Here is an 18,213-nt window from a genome sequence, read left to right as displayed (position 1 = left end):
TTTCTTGCTTAAACACCAAATTAGACTTTGGAGGGATAAATCACTTGAATTCGTGGTTAAGATAAAGAAAGTGTTTAAACAGAATTGCTTAGATACCCGGACTTCTAAATAAAATTTCCAGGAACCTCAGAAATTCAAGTAGAAAGGAATATGCCATATTCCAGGAAGAGATGGTAGCAAAAATTTAAGAACCAAACTTTTAAAGAAGCCTCAGCAGCTATCCTACCCACTACCATTTTCAACAACCTGGAAGGAAAAAAAATCTCTGTAATCAATATACACCTGGAAAATTTATGCTGCTATTTTGTCTCTCATTGTTTTCATCCTTAAAACTGCTTTAAAAAGGTTCATTTTAAAATTACAGAATGAAAGCTATTTATTTAAAAAGTATCTACCTCTTCTCCTCACTCCAAATCTCATTTCCCTGACATATAACCAGTTTTAGACTATATGAACAAAAGCATAAAAAATGAGATAATATTGTATGTATTTTTCAACCTACTATCATATGGTATATACTTTTCTATGTCAAAATACATAAAAAAACAGCCATGTTCCCAGGGAAGGGGCCACCCCTCCCTGTCCCCTCAGGGAGGTTGATAAGTCTAAGCCAATCAGGTGCTTCATATCTTCTTGACAATGATTGATTTAGGCATAGGCATATGACATAAAGCTGGCCAATAAGACATAAGGGGACACATGTTAGGGGAGGGGTTTCTGAAAGAATCACAGAGAAGCTGACTTGGAGCTTTGACATTATTAAGATTGAATTAACCCTCCCTGCCTCTAAAAGGTGATAAATCTGCTCATTGTTTAATAAGCCACTTCTAGTTGGTTTTTACTGCTTTCAACCTCAAGATTCTTACTGACCTACAAATGACAAATATCTTTCCCAGAAACTTTGTGAGGTGAAGGCAAGGGAAAAAGACTTATAGTTAAAGGGTAGGATTGATAGCAGTCTAAAACACACATACTAAGAGTTACATCATTACACTGTATATAATGCAATTTAAACTGTCCTCATTGATGAATATCCAGTCATGTTTTTATATTTTGTTTTGTTATTTTTACCTAAACTTAGTGGGACTTGGAAACTGGTAAGCTAATGGAAATGTGGAAAAGGGTGAATATAATTCCAAAATTTCTGTCTGTGTAAACAGGTTAAGGGACAGAAGATAGGACAACTCACCCTACCTGATGATTTGGGAATGTGGAAGGGAGAATTGTTCAATTGTGGATCTGAGGTTTGAGGGGTTGGCAGGACCTGCATGCCCATGAAGATAGGCAGTTAGAAAATGGCAGAAATTTAAAATTCTGAATTTTTTATTTTCTCCCCATTAAATTACTCAGTATGATTAGGCTTATAAATTTTCAACTGTCAACTCTCCAAAAGTCTACTAGTAAACCTCATAGGGCTAGCAAAGCAAAGTTTATTAAGCTAACTGTAATGAGAGAGAACAAGAAAAGACAAGACAGAGAAGGGTGCTTATACGATTTTAGGGGGTAGGGAGGGCTGGAGGACTTTAAGCAACATCTTGCAGGGTGGGGGCTAGTTAGAGTTGGGCTGAATTTTGATACAACAGCTTTGGATTGGTGGGCACGGTGAAGTCACAAGTCCTGGAGCAAGTCTTATTGAGCAATTAATTTTGATAAACTATTTTAGTTGTTTCAAAGTTAGGATTTCCTGGAGCAAGTCAATAAACTATTTTTCTTGTTCTCAGTATTGCTTAACATAGGGACAGGGAAATATGCCCAGGGCCCAAAATTGCTTAATATAAGAACATTATGTTAGTGTCAGTTCCCCACATTTTATGAGATTAGAAAGCTTTTAAAATTTATTGATCAGCATGTTAGAATGGTTTGGACTTTAGATGGTCTATAATTAATTGCTAAAATTAAATTTGGTACTCTGGAATGGACAATATGCTGCAGTTGACAGAGAAAATTTGGGAAATAACCACAAAGATGATGACTGGGTTGCTGACACTAACATAAGAAACTGCATTGATTAGAAAATCCACCTGCATTAGCTTTCAATGCAAATGCTTCACATAGGAAAATGTAAAAATCTCTCCGTTATTCAAAATAGGTGAAAGTTACAGGAAAATCTTAATTATTTAAGAAAGTTGGATTATGTCAACAAATGCAAAATACCATCTTCACATCGAAATTGGTGGGTTATTAAAAATATTAAAAAATTCTTCAATAAGTTTTCAAGTAATATGTGCCTTCAGAGAAAAGGCTTAATTTTTGATGCGTTTTTAATATCATCTCTGTGGATTGAAACTGTACATTTGTACACAGCCTTAAAAATAATAGATTCTGTAAACCTAGTAAAAAGAAAAGACTCACTTTATATGATTATGTCTTTAATTAAATCAAAGTTATAACAGGAATGACAAGAAAATCTATTATTTTGTAGCAGACTCAAAAATAAACAAAACAAGAAAGATTAACTTAACTTTCAATCTAAACAGTTTAGGGAATTACTAGATAGTATTGTATTCACTAACTTTTACATTCAAAGTAAGTTCTGACACTTTTTTACAGCAAATTGCAACATCATGTTGAACCACTAGGGATATAAATGTAAATTTATGAAATTAATGGGAAATAATGTATAATGACCCTTGAAATGGGATTTAGAAATAGTTATTTTGGGTGGTTCCATATCTTGGCCAACACTTGTTTGGTATTGTCAGTTTTTAAAATGGTAGTGGTCTGGATGATGTATACTGTTTCTCACTGTGGTGTTCTTCCCCGCCCCACCAACCACCTTTATTTTTCCCTCAGTATATAAGCACTTAGGTTTTCTGAACTGCATATTATGTACATGACCTCTTAACATTTCACTATTTTTTTTTTTTAGCAGAAGGCTATTCTTTTACATAACCACAGTAAATTATCAAATTCAGGAAATTTAATATTGATATGGTATTTAGATTTACTCTACAGTTCATATTCCAACTCATTAATCCTAGTAATATTCTTTATAGCACTTTTATCCCCCAGTCCAGGGTACAATTCAGGATCATGGACTGCATTTTGTTATCATGTCTCTTTAGTATTTTTCAATCAGCAAGAGCTCCTCTAGTTAGATGTCCTCTCTATAGGTCTTTTTTTTCTTTAACATTCTAGTTTATATTTGAAAAACTGTTCATAACTTTTATATGGTTCTTTATTTCCCTTATACCCTTTCCTATGGCTCCCACAAAAAATGGAGAAAAGAAAAAAATTATTTATACCTAACATACAACATCTTAGACAAATGTTTTTCGAGGGATTAAGTAAACTGGACGTTCTATGAAGATAGGTCAACCTGACTTTTGTTGCCAAAAGCAAAACAGCCATTTAAACAAGTTTTATTCTTAGAGAAACAGAAAATGTATTTTGAATCATCTTTTGATAGTGGGATTGCTTACTCCAAAACTTAGTATTTAGCTACTGTTTAAAGCAAAATACTAATACAATTTTATTTTACTAGTTTTCCTATAACATTATCCTTATTCAAAATTATTCTCACTTTTCCCTCTGTAGTCCCTATACATAATTATAAGCCTGCTTTAGCTTTCAATTTTAAGTCTGTTCAATTTTTTAATAATTCATGTAGTTTGGTTAGCACACCAGTTTCTATTTTAGCATCATCTGCTAACTTGAGTCATCTTAACCAACTGTCCTAAAAATATAAAACAAATCGAGTGAAAACCTACCCCTATAGATCATCTGATTAATTTTTAAGGCTCTCTATTTATATATTGAACTAGCGATATACTTAATCAAATTAAACACATGAAAATCAAGTTTGATTTATATAGATCTTTCCATATCTGGTTACAATAATACATTAATGTCAAAATGACAATGCAAGTTTCCTTCAAAAAAAAAAAATAAAATAATTAAATAGGACAGCAGAAATAAGATTTTGGGATCATGGATTTTTAAAAACAATCATCTGGTAACATATAAATTTTAAAATATAATGTAGCTCCTTACTCTTGGAAGATAAATTTAATAAACTGATGGAAGAGTCCCAGAAGTAATGATATCTTTACTACAGGTAATATAATGTACCTCCAAGGGACCTGAGAATACTGCCCAAAGTGGTCTCTCACTAAAGAGAAATCTTGTCTTTTAAGCTGTAATGGTGTTTTTCTTTAATGGTAGGCTTATCACATGGCTCACTCTATCTCTATTGCATTGCTATGTACTCTGGGGGTATTCATACCCCGATTAAGGACCAGACTTAGGATGCAAAAGTTCACTAAGATCTACATAAGCTACAATGGTTTAAAAACCTTTGGTTTTAATAGTTTAAACACCATTAAGTCCCCAAGAAGAGCTGAAACTGTAGTTAAAAAGGTGATCCGATGTCAACACTTAAATTAACCATACCCTGTCTTTAAAATTCTGAACTTTAGGAGATCCTTAATTAGAATGGAAATAAAATAATTCATGACGAATAACTATTGTGCTCAAAACAATATACTGAAGTATATTAATATGGCTAGAGAATGGCTAAATTACTCTTCCTCTTTTGGAATTCCTCTTCCATATTCTCACCCTAATCAGAATCTTGAACCTTAAATACTTACTGAGGGCTAGAACTGATCTGAGCAAATTTGCTTCTGCTTGGACCCCTCCCTAACTGAGGCACACTATATCCACAATGGTCCCAGCCAGAAGCTCTGTTTCCTTTCCTGCTTTGATATATTCTGCCTTTAAGTCCCATCAACTCCACCTCATTAATCTCTCAATGCCATTCTTCCTTTCCACTATCCTTAGTTCTAAGGTCCCTTTCACCTCTCACCTTGGTATTTCATTAGCCACCCAACAAGTTGCCTAATCTTCAGTCTTGCCTCCTGCCTTCAAACTTACACAATGCTGAGTGGAGATTCTGAACATAAATCTGTTCATCTCTCTCCCCTATTTCAATTTCATCAGTGGTTCCTCACAGGTTTTAGGAAGAAACACAAACTCTTCACAATATTGTATACAGGTCCTTCATTATCAACCCTTTTAATGGTGTAGCTGCTTCTGAATTCTCCCCAAGAGAATAGGATGAATGAATAATGATTAAAAAAAAAAAAAAGGGCAGCTAAATGTTTTGAACAATTATGTTTAAGGCTTTACATTTCCATCTCCTTTGATTTTCAACAATGAGCCTTAGTAGTAAGTTGCAGAACATCTGTGAACTAAAGTAATTTTTGTTGTTGTTTTCAGTGATGAAAAGACAGTTAATAGAATACCTGTTATGAAAAGAGATGCTATGGCTTAAAGAAGAAAAAGAGGAAATATGATAATTATTTTAAGTATCTTAAATAACAGAAGTAACAATAGCTGATTCTCAACACACATTTCTCTTGCTTACCAGTAACTTCTAGCCTTCGGTTTCCTGCTCTGAGCAGTTAATATAATTGCCTTCTCAAAGGTAAGCAGTGACTTCCTGATTTCCCAATCTACAGCTTAAGTCCTTCAATTTTACTCAACTGCCCTTCACTCTATGATCTAATGCTTTCCTTAAAACATCTCCTAATTTAGCTTTCATGGCATTCAACTTTTATTTTCTACCTAACTTTCTTTAAAAGACAATCACCACAAAAATCTTTCAAGTATATGTAAAATAATCTAATACTCTGTATCACAATCAAGATTTAATAAGTTTTTAAATAACATTTTGCATATCTGTTTCAGGTATTTTTCTTTAAACAAATGAAATACTTAAATGCAGTTGAAGCCTTCATTATTGCATTTCAGATTTCATTCTCCTATCGTTACCTCCAGTGAAGTCAACTGGAATTGGGATGAGCTTTAGGGGACAAAAATCTGCCGTGTGCATTGGCTGGCCTGTATTGGCATTCTCTTTCTCTCTCTGGATATTTCTTTTAGGGTTTTCTTGATTGCTACAATTTCTAATCTATGGCTAGTGCCACCTGGAAATTGTGTTCATTTTCTGTTGCCTTAGAACCTTTGTAATAGTAGAATTAAGATCCACCTATTGGGATCACCTTATGTAATTTTCAAATTTATTTTAGATATTGATGCTGGACCTTGGGGTACACATGTATGGTTTCATGGAACCTCACAGTTATCAGATATTGTGATGATGAGGGACTGTTTTTTTAAATAACATACTGTACTATGACTTACTCCATTCCTCAACCCTATCTACTTAACAAGGAATATAAGCAGTAATGTGGATCTGAATTGGGAAGGGACTTATTTTAGTTTCCTGGCTGCTAAAACAAATGCCATACAATGGGTTGGCTTAACTACAGGAATTTATTGGCTCACTGTTTCAGAGGCTAGAAGGTTTGCTTCCTCCCAGGGCTGGTATCTTCTGGCTGGTTAGAAGTCTTTGGGGTTTCTTCACATGGTGTGCTGGTTTGAATGTATTATGTCCCCCAAAACGCCATTATCTTTGATGTAATCTTGTGTGGGCAGACATATCAGTGTTGATTAGACTGCAGATCATTGACTGTTTCCATGGAGATGCGCCCCACCCAACTGTGGGTGATGATTCCGATTGGATAATTTCCATGGAGATGTTATCCCACCCATTCAGGGTGGGTCCAAATTAAATCACTGGAGCCATATAAATGAGCTGACCAATAGAAGGAACTCAGTGCAGCTGAGAGTGACATTCTGAAGAGGAGCTACAGCCAAGAGGGACACTTTGAAGAATGCATAGGAGCTGAGAGAGAAGCTGCAGATGAGAAACAGTTTGAAGATGGCCGTTGAAAGCAGACTTTTGCTCTGGAGAAGCTAAAAGAGGACAGACACCCAAAGAGCAATTGAGAGTCACATTTAAGAGAGAAGCTGAAGCCTAGAGAGGAACGTCCTGGGAGAAAGCCATTTTGTAACCAGAACTCTGGAACAGACACCAGTCACGAACCTTCCCAGCTAATGGAGGTTTTCCAGGTACCACTGGCCATCCTCCAATGAAGGTACCCCCTTACCTTGGACACCTTATGGCCTTAAGACTGCAACTTTGTAACCAAATAAACCCCCTTTATAAAAGCCAATCCATTGCATTCCAGCAGCATTAGCAAACTAGAACACATGGCAATGTACATGACAATGTCTTCTCCTTTTTCTTCTGGGTTTTGCTGACTTCTAGCTTCTGACCGCTCCCCATGGCTTCACCTTCTGTGTCCTATTTCCTTTACTTATAAGGACTTTAGCCATATTGGATTAAGGTCCACCTTTATTCAATTTGGGCATACCTTAACTAATAACATCTTAAAAGGACCAACAGGTGGACTTGCTGCCCTCCCCCTATGTGGGACATGATGTCCAAGGGATTGTAAATCTCCCTGGCAACGTGGGACATGACTCCTGGGGATGAGCCTGAACCTGGCATCATGGGATTGAGAAAGCCTTCTTGACAAAAAGGGGGAAGAGAAAAGAAACAAAATAAAGTTTCAGTGGCTGAGAGATTTCAAATGGAATCTAGAGGTCATTCTGGAGGTTATTCTTATGCATTAAATAGATATCCCTTTTTAATTTTTAGTGTATTAGAAGGAAATACCTGAAACTGCTGAACTGCAATCTGGTAGTTTGGATTCTTGAAGATGACCGTATAACTAAATAGCTTATATGGTGTGAATGTGTGATTTTGAAAACCTTGTAGTTCACACCCCCTTTATCCAGTGTATGGACAGATTCGTAGAAAAATGGGGACAAAAATTAAATGAATAATAGGGGGGAAGAGAGGGTGGGGTGTTTCAAGTGTTCTTTTTTTACTTTTATTTTTATTCTTTTTTTTGAGTAATGAAAATGTTCAAAAATTGTGGTAATGAATGCACAACTATATGATGATACTGTGAACAACTGATTGCAAGGTAAGTGAATATATCTCAGTAAAATTGTATTAAAAAAGACCCTACATACAAATGGATTCACACTCACAGGACCAGGAGTTGGGACGTGAACTTGCCTTTTGTGGGGTATATGCTTCAATCTTCAACAGAACTATACAAATGTTACTATGGAACAGAAAAGAGTTTTGTACTGTAAGAATCTTTCTTGAGGAATTTTTTTTTTTTTCATCTCAAAATGGGCTTAAAAGGTGTTGCTGCTCTAAGGTTTATTAATAGTCTCTATAAGGCAAATTGTTCTGTGTTCTCTTCATTACCCTGGGACACCAGGTTGACGAAAGGCTATGTATGTGTACTATGTATGTATGATGGAGTATGGGACTATTTCTTGATACTAGTAAAAAAGCATTCCCTTATAAGCTCTTGAGCTGCTTCTCTTATGATCTCTATACTTTCTTCCAGGACAGTCTTATTCAGTCTGAAGTAAATATCAGCTCTATGGTGAGCCTCTCATCCCCTGGCTATTCAGTTTAACACTTCCCAAGGTAAACTGTGAAGGAATTTTGCAGATGGGATTAAAGCAACTGATCAGCTGACTATAACTTTTCAGTTGGCTTTAAAATATAATATCCTGGATTATCCAGATGAGTCCAATGTAATCACATGGGCCTTTAAAAGCAGAAGAGGAAGGCAGAAGAATTATCAGAAAAGTGTGGCACAGAAGAGAAGGCAGGAACTATGAGCAGAAGAAGAAATCAGAGAGATATGCAGCGTAAGAGACTACCCGTCATTACTGGCTTTGACGATGGAGGTAGAATTGCCATAAGTCAAGGAATTTGGACAGCATCCAGATGCTAAGAATGATCCCATAGATTGATAGCCATAAAGGAAACAGGGAACTGAGTCCTACAACCTCGTTGAATTGAAATCTGCTACCCAAATGAGCCTGGAAACAGATTCTCCCCTAGAACTTCCAGGGAGGAGTCTAGTTCTAACTGAAATCTGATTTCTGCTTTGTAAGAGACTCTAAGAATAAAAACCAATCAAACCCTTCTTCTGGCCTAAAGAACTGTGAGATAATTTGTGTTGTTTTAACCTACTAAATTTGTGGTAATTTATTACAAAGCAAAAGAAAATAATACGCTTGATTTGTCCCTTCCTTTTCTACTCCTGTCGCAATCCTTATTTACCCCTGATCCAGATTAATATTACAATATCTGACATTATGTGTCTTGAATGACAGGAGTCTCAGTAATACTATATATTTCATCAACACAAGAGTTATTTCAAGAATGGAGTCAAAACTCTTTTAAGGCATTAAAAAACCTCTACAATCTCAAACTTACTTCATCTTTTCATTGCATTCCCCAAATATTCAATGCTTCTGCCACAATTTATTGTTAGTATAACACATGCCAAATATATTTATGCCTTTATGCCTTGTTAATGCAGGCTCGTTCTCTGCTTGGAATATCCTCTGTTTTTTTGTTTGTTCATTTAGATTTTACGTATTCTTTTGGGTCCAGCTGAAATGTTATACTGCCCCCTAGGCAAAATAAATCATTATCCCTTTCTGCCTTTCTATAGCATTTTGTTTATAATTTCATTATAGGTTGCAATTTATTTTTCCTTGTATTCCAATGATTTATTTTCATATCTAGCTCCTCTATTAGGCTGTATACTTTCTCTGTCATCTTTCTCCCAAAACTTAACTCAGTTTTCATGTCTGTTGTGTTTCTTTGTTATGGCACAATGAAATTTAACCTTTCTATTTTGACCCAAATACTTATAAAATTTCCAAATGTATATGCTCCTTTTAACAATACCTTGTTTTAAACAATTTTATTTACATTTAAACCTAAATTGTCTAGGTTTAGATTATGTTACCAATTAATATAAAAATACAAACGTAAAGGGCCCTTTGTTGTGATCTCATGTAAAATTTAAAACTTGACTTCTAATTTGCTCAGTTGATTCACTTGCAACATTTAAACAATATATTATCTATCATGATAAATTAAGTAATGATGCCAATGATTATGGCTAAATCATTGTATTCATTCTGTTAACAGATTATTTTAATCCTAAAGTGCCTAAGACTATTTTTAGACTAATGACTCTTTTGAGTCCTAAACATTATAAACACTTAAGACTAGGGTTTTGGGAATGATTTGTTTAGTTTAATAAATATCAGACCATCCATATAGGAACAAAATATTACTTAAAGTCTCTAAAATGTACTTAATATTGATAAGAGATCAATATATATATATATATATATATTTAGAAATTGTTGCTCTAACATCTTTCCATAAAGATGACCTTTTCTTGGAAATAGTTTCAATTATAACATAAATTAAAATTTTTGTTTCTAAATCTAAAAATCATTCTCCCAAATTTTGTCAGTTGCAACAGACACATGGGAAAGGTAGTATCAAGTGTGTTATGGATTACTTTTGTTATAGCATCAACTTCTCCAGTCAAATGTTCCCACAAAAATGTACAAAGTATAAGGCATTGATTTTTTTTTTCTTTAGTTTGTGTTTAAAAAGATACTGCCATACCAGTCTGTGGTGGATTGAAATGTGTACCCAGTTTGGACATATTTCTGGTCTTGGACTGTACTCTGGCTGGTGTGGACCCATTATAAATAGATCTCTTCAAGATGTTACTTCAGTTAAATTTGGCCCAACTGAAATCAGGTTGGGCTTTAATCTGGATTACTGGAGTCCTTTATAAGCAGAGTGAAAGTCAGACCAAGAAAGCAGCCACTGGAAATAGCCAGAAGCCCTAAATCAATGTAACCTGGAGGACACAGGAGAGAACATCGCCGTGTGCACTGCCATATGACAGAAAAGCCAAAAAACAAAACAACAACAACAACAAAAAAAAAACCTTTTCAGATTGCTGGCCAACTAGAAGATAGTGACTCCAGGAGGAAGCAAGCCCTCTCGCCTCTGAGCCATTAAATTCCTGTAGTTAAGCCAACCTATTCGATGGTATTTACTTTAGCAGCTGGGAAACTAAAACACTACTAAACTCATGTCCTACCAAATCTGCTTCTTCATCTCTCTATCATTTTATTTAAACTATTCTCTTAAAAATCTACCCTGACATCCCAAATTCAATTATCCTATTTCTATTACCTTCTTCAGGCATCCACAGACAAATTTAAAGTTTATATATATGCTACAGAAAAAAAAGGTTTGGAATAATAAATCCATAAACCTGAAGGGTATGTTTTCAAACTGCAAAGCAACATTTCAAAAGATAAAGTCAACTCAAATGTTTAAGAAAAATAGTTAGCAGTTCAATGGGAGTCATTTGTAACTGCTGTAAATTAGATTAGACTTCAAAAGAAAAATACTGAATGTGATTCATAAAAAAGTTATAGTTGAGTATCACACTAGACTAAAGGTTATTGATTTGTAATATACAAATTCACTCAGTTCAACAAGATAGGACCCCTTAAAGGTTTCAAAATTATGTTGCAACATTAATTTGTTTTTATTTGTTTTTCTGCTAAGGTTTCAATACTAGTTTAACAATTTGAGGAAAAGAATCTATTTGAGATCTTCAGGATCATCTTCCCCTTTGCAAAAATAAATAAATAGATTACAAATCAACTCAACAGTAATTTTTCACTCTGTTTTCATCTAGCTAAAAATAACAATCCAAAGTACTTCAACTATCAACCCTACCTGTAACATTTCAAAGTAAAAATATGAGACTGAAAACATTAAAGGAGAATTAGAAATTAATTGGTATTGATTCTAAGATTTTACCGATTCTAACATTTTACTATTATTTCTTTGGCCAAAATAAAGTTATGTTCACCATATTTGTTTCTCCATTTTGATTCTGCTCCTTTCTCCCAGTTTTACAGTCCCTTCCCTTATTTCCCTATGCATCCTGAATCTGTGGTTTATCACTTTATTCTCTAACTCTCAACTCTGACTTGCCCTTTCATTTCCATCCTCGAATCCCCAATTCATGTCAATCCTTCAGCCCACCTTCCCCAGGTAACTTAAGCATTGATGGAGTCAAATCAATTGTCAGATTTGTTCAACAGGTATACAAAGCTACGATTTCACCTCTGTCCTTTGACATATTTTTCTAACATTTAATTTATCTTTAGTAGATCCTTCTATTCTCCTTAATGATATATCAATAACTTTTACCACTCTTTTTCAATTTTCTACCCCATGGCCCAGTTATTCTCTCTCAACAAATGACCAGAACTTAGACTTCACAGCAAACTGATGCAAACATAGAAAAATGCCAACTTCCTGCCCATCCTTATTAAGAAATTAGTATTAACTATTACTTGCTGCCTTTCTTGCAATCTAGAAAAAGCAGTATATCCCTCCTTTTATCTAAAGCATTCTGGCTCTGGTGTTCTTAATACCATCTCCTCTGAAACTGGATGATTCTGGACCATCATTTTTCCTCTCTGGCATTTTTCTTCAATCTCTCCCTCTCCATTAGCTCCATCCCATCATTTCTGAAGTATCTCCTAATCTTAAAAAAAAAAAAAAAAAAATTCCTTGACACTGCACCCCTTTCTCTAGTTTCCATCCAATCTTGCCCAGTCTATGTTGTAAATTTCCATAAAGACTAATGTCAACTCATTCACTGCTTTATTTTTATTCAATACAATTAATTTTTATCTCCATCACTACAACTTTTCTTACTCACTTTCAGTCTTCTTCATTGTACCTTCTTCATCTGCTTGACCTTATATAATTATTTTCCCCAGAGTTCCAGTTTCCAGTATCTTCTTATTCTCTATTCTCCGAGTTCTTTACACATATATTCAGCTGACTCTGAGATCTCCCCCCTGAATGTCCCTGAGATATCTCAAGTTGACTAATCATTTCTTCCCACATTTCTCCCTAATCTCAATATATTTTTTTTATCCCAGCTGGTAATACCAAAATTTATCAAACTACCCAAAAACCCAAGGGTCATTCTAGAATCTTTCTTTTCCCTAATCACTGCTCTAGATCCAAGCACTAATGAATTCTCTCAATTTACTCCCTAAATTTCTGTCATAATTCCATGCCCTCATGGCCACTGTCTTGGTTCAGGGTTTCACCACCTCTCTTGAGTTACTGTAAATAGTGCTGCCTCCCTCTAACTGATTTCCATGCTTCCAGTTTCAATTTCTCAAATCCTTTCTCTAACTGCTAAAAAGTTACTGAAAATAAATCAGATCATAACTTGCACTTTATTTCTTAAAACTCTTCATTGACTCTTTAGTCACTTTCTAAGATCTTTTGTATTCTGATTCTTAATTTTTCAACCTCATTTCCTCCCTCCTTCCCAGACTCATCCCTATAATTTAAAAAACAACACATGATCTAAGATGGCGGCACAAAGAGGAATGGAAGCTATTTAGTACCCCTGGAACAACTAATAAACAACCAGGAACAGCTAGTAAAGACTCTGGAATAACCACTGGGGACAAGCGTGACCATCTACTCATCATACAATGACCTGAATTGGGAGGAATGCCCAAGATCGCAGCATAAAATCTGTAAGTAAAAACTGCGGATCCAAGCCACAGCCCTCTCCTCTCCTCTCCCCACAGCCCAAGCTGCAAAGTCCCGTGGTGCTAGAGAGAAGCTCTCTCCCAGCAAGTTAATATAGCTCAGCTGAGCTCCAACAGGGGCTTTAAATAACAAGCATGGACTGCTCACTATGGCTACGAATCCCCAACAAGCAGACAGAGGCTTTGGGTGATGACTGACCTTGGAGAGCCAGAGAGTGGCCATGGACTGGCCTTGAAGGGGGCTTTCTGTCCCTGTTTCAGCTCAGTGGAGAAAGCCTCAGCCACTTTCAGTTCCCAGTGCTCTGACCCAGACAAGGGTGGAGACAGCACAGGCAGAGTCTATTCAAATGCTAATGACCTCTCCCTAGGGGGGTTATCTTCCCTAAGAGGAAAGGGGTAGGACCCAGCTCTACTACCAGCTTTCCATTCAGAACCAGACCCCAGAGCCTGGGGGAAAACAGCCATGGGCCACACCTCCTTACACCAGTCTGGAGTTGCAGGCTGATAGGCACCACCTGCTAGGCGGAAAAGCACAGTAACCTGAGGCATCACAAGGTGTACCAATTTTCTAAGACACACCCTCAGGGAAACCAGATACTGAATATTCTTCCTTCTGGGACCTGAGCCCATTCTGGTGTGGGAAAACCTGATTGGGGTAACCAAGGAATCCATGCCTAGACAACAGGAAATTACAGCCTACCCTACAAAAAAAAAGTTATGGTCCAGTCAAAGGAACAAACTTACACTTCAACTGAGATACAGGAATTTAAACAATTAATGCTAAATCAATTCAAAAAGTTTAGGGAAGATATGGCAAAAGAGATGAACCGTATAATGAAAACACTGGGCATACATAAGGTAGAAATTGAACATTCGGAAAACCAACTGGCGGAATCCATGGAACTGAAAGCCACAACACGAGATGAAAGACACAATGGAAACATACAACAGCAGATCTCAAGAGGCAGAAGAAAACACTCAGGAAATGGAGAACAAGGCACCTGAAAGCCTACACACAAAAGAACAGGTAGAGAAAAGAATGGAAACATATGAGCAACATCTCTGGGAACTTAAGGACAAAGTAAAAAGCAAGAATGTACATGTCATTAGTGTCCCAGAAGGAGAAGAGAAGGGAAAAGGGGGAGAGGAAATAATCAATGAAAATTTCCCATCTGTTAAGAAAGACATAAAATTATGGTTCCAAGAAGTGCACCATACCCCAAACAGAATAGATCTGAATAGGCCTACAACAAGACACTTAATAATCAGATTATCAAACGTCAAAAGATAAAGAGAGAATCCTGAAAGCAGCAAGAGAAAAGCGATCCATCACATACAAAGGAAGCTTGATAAGACTATGTGCGGATCTCTCAATAGAAACCATGGAGGCAAGAAGGAAGTGGGGTGATATATTTAAGATACTGAGAGAGAAAAACCACCAACCAAGAATGCTATATTCGGCAAAACTGTCCATCAAATAAGAGGGAGAGCTTGGAATATTCTCTGACAAACAGACAGTGACAGAGTTTGTGAACAACATATCTGCTCTATAGGAAACACTAAAGAAAACACTGCAGACAGAAAGGAAAAGACAGGACTGAGAGGTTTGGAAAACAATTTTGGGAGATAGTAGCACAGCAATGTCAGTACATTGAACAAAGATGACTATGAGGATGGTTGAAAGAAGAAGGTTGGGACCATGTGGGACACCAGAACAAAAGATGAAGGATAAAGACTGGGACTGTGTAACTCAGGGAAACCTAGGATGCTCAATGATTGTAATAAAAGGTACAAATATGTTTTTACATGAGGTAGAACAAATGAATATCAACATTGCAAGGTGTTAAAAATAGGTTGGGATTGGGGGGAAAATATAATCAATGCAAACTAGAAACTATAATTTACAGAAACATTGCTTTATGCTTCCTTTAACATAACAAAGGCGATATACCAAAGCTAAATGCACATGGTGGGGGTGGGGATTAGGGGAAGGGTATGGGACTCCTGGCATTGGTGATGCTGTTTGACTCTTTATTCTACTTTAGGTTAATGCTATCTTTCCTTTTGTTGCTCTCTGTCAAGTTTTTTTGTTTGTTTGTTTTTCTCTCTCTCTTTCTTTTCTTTCTCTTTTGTCTCTCTGCCTTCTTTGACTCTTCCTCCTCCTTTGTGGAAGAAATGGAGATGTCCTTATATAGATAGGAGTGATGTGCTAAATACATAAATACGTGACTACACAGGGAACAACAATTGTTTACTTAGGATGGAATGTATGGTGTTTGAACAAAACCATCTTAAAAGAAATGGGTTGATGAAGAAACCTTGAGGGCACTGTATTGAGTGAAATCAGACAGACACATAAAGGCTAATATTGTGGGGTCTCACTGATATAAACTAATTATAATATGTAAACACAGAGACATGAAATATAAGTTACCAGGATAAAGAATGAGGCTAAAGAATGGGGAACGGTTGCTTATTATGAGCAGAATGTTCAACTAGGGTGAACGTAAATGTTTGGAAATGGACAGGGATGATCGCTAGCATGTTGTGAGAATAACTAACAGTGCTGAATGGTGTGTGAAAGTGATAGAAAGGGTAAGCTCAAAGTCATGTATGTCACCAGAAGGAAAGCTGGAGATTAAAAGATGGGAATGTATAAAACAGTGAATCTTGTGGTGGACAATGTCCATGATTAACTATAGAAATATTAGAAATCTCTCTCAGGAACTAGAACAAATGCATGACACTATAACCAGAAGTTAATAATATAGAGGCTTATAGGAAAAAATATATACCTATTACAAACTATATACTACAGTTAGTAGTATTTTAACATTCTTGCAACAGTAGCAAATGTACTATACCAAAACTATGAATCAATAACGGAGAGGGGCATGGTTAGGGGTATGGGAGGATTTGAGTTTCCTTTTTTTGTCTTTATTTTTCTGGAATAATGAAAATGTTCTAAAAATTGAAAAAAAAATTGTGTTGATGGATGCACAGCTGTATGATGGTACCGTGGGCAACTGATTGTACACTTTGGATCTTTGGATAGTTGTATACTATGTGAACAATCTCAATTAAAAAAAAAATATATATATATATATATATATATATATATATATATATATACACACATACCATAACAATGTTTTAAATTCTCTTGAACATACACCCATGCAGTTTAAGGATAATTCTGTTCATATACATTTTTCCTCTTCCTAAAATAGCCTTCCACTGATGCACATTACCTGATACATTCTTCTTTAAGCCTGAAATGCAGCTTGGATATCCCTTTTCTGAAGCCTTTTTTTTTGACCACCATTCCATATTGAGCCCCTCCAGGCAGTTACTCACTTCTTCCTCTGGGCCACTGTTGTTCCTCATGTTGCATTTATCACATTATATAATTGACCCCACTAAAATCAGAATTTATCTTTTTTAAAATGGAACCTATGAATGATCTATAAAGACAGACAATGCATTTGACACATCACCCTGAAATACAAACATTTTGAATGCAAGGTTCAGAAGAAACTTGCAAATTCTGAAAGTTTGAATACTATAATCAGGATTGAATACTATAATATACAAAGGGGGCATGAAATCACCTTAACAGCTCACAGAAAACAGTCCAAGCAATTCTCTAAAAATACACAGAGGTTAAGAGCACAGAAACACAGAGTTTTTTTGTCAGAAAACACAAAGTACTTAGCACACCTGGTACCCAGAGGTGGTACCTGGAACACAACTGCATGTTCTTTAAAGTTAGCTCCTATTATTAGTTAACACTTTCTTTATTCTAAAGTAGCTAGAATTGGATGTAGTAAAAGTTGTTCTAGACTATAGGTACTTTTGGTCTCAATCCTAAGAATTAGGGATTACACCAATACGTTCTTGAGGTTTTTCAAGGAAAAAACGTCATTAAGAGTGATTTCTTATTATGCCAGTAAATGTGATAAATAATACCTACTTCTAGTTACTTCAGAAATAACAAATGTGTAATGGTCTTTTCCCTAATAGGAAGAGTCTAATGATAAAAGTTTAAGTCTATTGAAGAGACTTAACAAATTCTACTTCTTAAATAACAATTCCTGTCATACCACATAATAAAACAAATGGATCAAATGATTAACACAGTAAAATGGGAGGAAATTCTTCTCTTAAAGAGTTATAAATTCTAAGATAACTGATAAAAGCTGATATACCTTCAGGGGCATCGGCATCACATCTCTTTGGCACAGACATGCTTGAATTACCTTTATGGTCATTATAAGTTGCATTGTTCTGGAAAATAAAAATATAGTTAAAATGTAAATATTAAACTAACAAATATATTTTGATTTAAAAAGTAATCACATTATGAATTTTATACTGTTTTTCTTAAACTACATTTATCTTATATTCTAAAAGTTAGGCAAAATTTGAATTAGAAAAAGAATAATGGTACACCTTAATAATAGCATTTTTGGCAACAATCTTTAGGTTCCATGATGATTGGGAGAGCTTCTTCCCAGAACAAACCCTATATCTAGTCCAAACACAGAATTCCCAAATAAACGGACTACTTATTTTTCTGGTGTGGAACAAGAAAAGGTATCTTTTGTCCATGTAAAAGCATGATCTTCATTCATTCACAGAAAAATGTTTAATAAGCATGAGCTAGTAAACTAGATACAAGAGAAAAGAAGCAGGAAGAGAATTAAAAGGTATAAGAAACACAATTCAGGTGATCTCCCAGTATAGTGTTTCTCAACCTCAGGTCATTTGTGTACCTTCATCATGATTCATGGCATATCTTGTTCCATCTACTTTATTACTTAATATTGTTCAATAAACTAA

General features: G+C 35.5%; 1 protein-coding gene across 1 annotated transcript in view; it reads right to left on the bottom strand.

Annotated features, from left to right (window-relative positions):
- Window positions 1-18,213, bottom strand: part of LMBRD1 (LMBR1 domain containing 1) — a 228,410-nt gene that overhangs the window by 14,781 nt on the left and 195,416 nt on the right. Inside the window, exon 14 of the mRNA XM_037842304.1 lies at window positions 17,580-17,658. Coding sequence (XP_037698232.1) covers window positions 17,580-17,658 — 79 coding nt within the window. The remainder of the gene's footprint in view (window positions 1-17,579; window positions 17,659-18,213) is intronic.

Source organism: Choloepus didactylus, chromosome 7, assembly GCF_015220235.1.
Source record: "Choloepus didactylus isolate mChoDid1 chromosome 7, mChoDid1.pri, whole genome shotgun sequence".
NCBI classification, from domain to species: Eukaryota; Metazoa; Chordata; class Mammalia; order Pilosa; family Megalonychidae; genus Choloepus; species Choloepus didactylus.
The sequence above is the reverse complement of the archived record's forward strand: the minus strand, read 5'-3'. Positions and strand labels throughout refer to the sequence as shown.